Source organism: Marmota flaviventris, chromosome 1, assembly GCF_047511675.1.
Source record: "Marmota flaviventris isolate mMarFla1 chromosome 1, mMarFla1.hap1, whole genome shotgun sequence".
Lineage (NCBI taxonomy): Eukaryota > Metazoa > Chordata > Mammalia > Rodentia > Sciuridae > Marmota > Marmota flaviventris.
This window is the reverse complement of record NC_092498.1, coordinates 12,290,091-12,293,420: the sequence shown is the minus strand read 5'-3', so window position 1 is coordinate 12,293,420 and position 3,330 is coordinate 12,290,091. Positions and strand designations below refer to the sequence as shown.

Sequence of the window (3,330 nt, the reverse complement as noted above, 5' to 3'; positions counted from 1 at the left end):
AGTGAAACAAAGCTACATGGTGTTTGGAAGGCCAATTTTCAAATTAACCAAGCCTGCCAAAGGGTATGGCTCTCACTCCCACATCAATGGGTTATAAAAGACAGCTTAAGCAAGTGCCTCCCTGAGCCCCTTTGATTGAACTAATACCAACATGCCTGAAATTAGGGAGAGGATTAGGAACCAAATTTTCCCATTATTTGCATTGGCCCATTTAGAGCTAAGAATTCTGAGATAAACAAATGGAGTGAATTTGGAAATGATGTATCAACTGCTTCCTTCTATGACATGAATAGTGGCAGTTATCAAGGATCTGCCCATCAAATGCTTAGGAGACGTTTTCTTCCAGACTCCAGAGAGGAGCAACAACTCAGGATGGCTGAACCCTGCAATTCCCCAGAAAATGAATTGTCACTATTTGCCTTCATCTTAATTTTTACCATTATAGGTGCTGAATGCATGATTGGTATCATTGCAAATGGATTCATCATGGCTATAAACGCAGCTGCATGGGTTCAGAAAAAGGCAGTTTCCACCAATGGCAGGATCCTGCTTTTCCTGAGTGTATCCAGAATAGCTCTCCAAAGCTTCATGATGCTTGAAGTTATCTTGAGCGATACATCCCCAATTTTTCTTAACAAAGATGTTTTATATGATTCATTCAAAGTAAGTTTCATGTTCTTAAATTATTGCAGCCTCTGGTTTGCTGCCTGGCTCAGCTTCTTCTACTTCGTGAAGATTGCCAATTTCTCCCACCCACTTTTCCTTAAGCTGAAGTGGAGAATTTCTGGATGGATACCCTGGCTCCTGTGGCTGTCCTTGTTTATTTCCTTCATCTCCAGCATGCTCTTCTGCAAGGACATCTACCCTGTGTATTGCAACAATTCTTTTACAGTGCCCTTCTCCAACTCCACAAAGAAAGTATACTTCACTGAGACCAATGTGCTCAACCTGGCTTTTTTCTTTAACCTGGGGATTCTTATTCCTCTGATCATATTCATCGTGACAGCCACTCTGCTGATTGTCTCTCTCAAGAGACACACCCTTCACATGAAAAATTGTGCTACTGGCTCCAGGGACCCCAGCATGGAGGCTCACATGGGGGCCATCAAAGCAACCAGCTACTTTCTCATTCTCTACATTTTCAATGCCGTTTCCCTATTTCTCTATGTGTCCAACATCTTTGATGCCAGTAGTCCCTGGAACATTTTGTTCAAAATCATCATGGCTGTCTACCCAGCTGGTCACTCAATGCTACTGATTCAGGACAACCCTGGGTTAAGAAGAGCTTGGAAGCAGCTGTGCTCTCAAATTCATCTTTACCCCAAAGAGAAGATTCTGAGATCATCACCTAAAGAAGAACATAGAACTTGACCCAACCAGACCTTCGCTCCCCTTACCTCTCTCACTCCCTCTCTCTCCTTTCCCTCCTCCTTTCTCCCTCAAACCTGATCTGATTCCTTTCATCTAATATTGGTTTTCTTTTGCTTCATGGGCACAATATGTTTTTGGAGGGGGGAGCAGATACCAGGAGTTGAATTTAGGGACACTCAACCACTGAGCCACATCCCCAGCCCTATTTTGTATTTGATTTAGAGGCAGGGTCTCACTGAGTTGCTTAGCGCTTCACTTTTGTTGAGGATGGTTTTGAACTCACAATCTATTACTCTATCTAAAGCAATGATTTTAGACACTGACTACACATCAGAATCTCTATGGTTGGCTTGAAAACACCATGACCCTCAGGTCCAGCCTTGGACCTTGTAATCAATTAAGTCAGAATTTCTGGTGTTGAAACTTAGATAGTAGTCTAAGTTCTCAGGTGATTCTGAGCTGCAGCCAGGGTTGATATAGCCACCAAGAGAGCAGGTTCTGAATTTTGAGTTCCTAAAAACTCTCTTTCCCCTTCCATGTGCCTTTTAAGCACATTCAGGTTCCTTGGGAAGCTTTCTAAACAAAATCTGGAAATGCATTTTGGCTCCATTCCTCCAAACACATAAACTGAATAATTCAGAAATCATTATCAAAATTAACAGTGCATAAAATTCTTTTCAACTAGAAATTACTGTCTAAATTTTTTCCTGTAGCTACAATTTTATAAGTGTGTAAGTATGCAAAAACATGTGCAAGAAGATCTTCCTTGTAGCATTGTTCATTCATGAGAGGAGTTGTATGCCTTAAATGGAATATTGTGTTGACCTTGTGAAAAAGTGATGAATGCATGTACACAGACTAGTAGATTCCAATATGTTAAGTACAAAATATAAGAAGATACTGTATTGCTCCATTTATCTTTCTGATTTTACAGAAATATATGTTTTGTGTGTATTTAGATGTATGTATAAAATTTCTGAAAGAATCTACCAAAAATTATTGACAAAGAACTCAAGTAGTGACATTTTGTGTGTGGAACACATGAAACATTTGTAATTTGTTTTATTTTTCTCTGCATTGTTTGAACTACCTAGAGCATTTATGCACTAATATAAATTTTATATTGATTTTTTAATCAGGAAGTAAACTTGGTAAGTAGGAGAGATATGAATGAGGATGTTGTTCACCTTAGTTCATTAATGTACTCACTGTTGAGTTTTTATTAAAGAAAAAAATTCAAACCTTCAAAATCACCAGTGAAGCATCTCGTTCTTCCATCACTCACTACCTCTTATTTCCCCACTTTATTTGCTCTGAGACTCTCATAGAAAAATAATAGTCTTACTCTGCATTAGTATTTCTATGCTCTTGGTTCTTCCTCTCTTCACTTTCTTTTACGCTCAGTTTGGGTTACTGGTCATCATTATGACAACCTTCTTAAAAATACTTTCAGTATTTGCAGACAAAATGGACTATGTTTCAGATTTTCTTTGAAGAGTCCAGCAGAAGACAAATTAGTGGAAAGAAGGGAGGTTTAAATCAGTCATATGCTGATGATCCTTTTTCAGGTTTCAGGTACAAGGTTTTTCTTTGTATAATTGTCTCTACTGCCAATTTCCCCCCAATATAATTTTTATATAAAAGACTATAATTCCCTGGCCCTTCTCCCTCTTCAATCCCACAGTGTGGGATGATTTCACACTTAGATTAACCCAACCAGCACTTCTCATGTTCTTCTAAGCAACTCGAATTGCTTGAGAGTATTTCATAACTGGAAAAACTTATGCTCCTACAAATATATACCATACACCCACATGAGCAAAATCAGTGAGCATTTATACCCTGTATTTTCCTAAAGAATCACTCATTTTCAACTGATGAAATCTCTAAATTATTTAACAGAAGTGATTGGAAGGATATTCCTTCTTTTCATTAGCAAATGTACTAAACCACCAATTT

At 38.5% G+C, this 3,330-nt stretch overlaps 1 protein-coding gene across 1 annotated transcript; it reads left to right on the top strand.

Moving 5' to 3' along the window:
• Positions 1-321: 321 nt before the first annotated feature.
• Positions 322-1,371, top strand: Tas2r39 (taste 2 receptor member 39). Its single transcript, XM_027943333.1, has one exon. The coding sequence runs from the start codon at positions 322-324 to the stop codon at positions 1,369-1,371; it is 1,050 nt and encodes a 349-aa protein (XP_027799134.1).
• Positions 1,372-3,330: the final 1,959 nt, after the last annotated feature.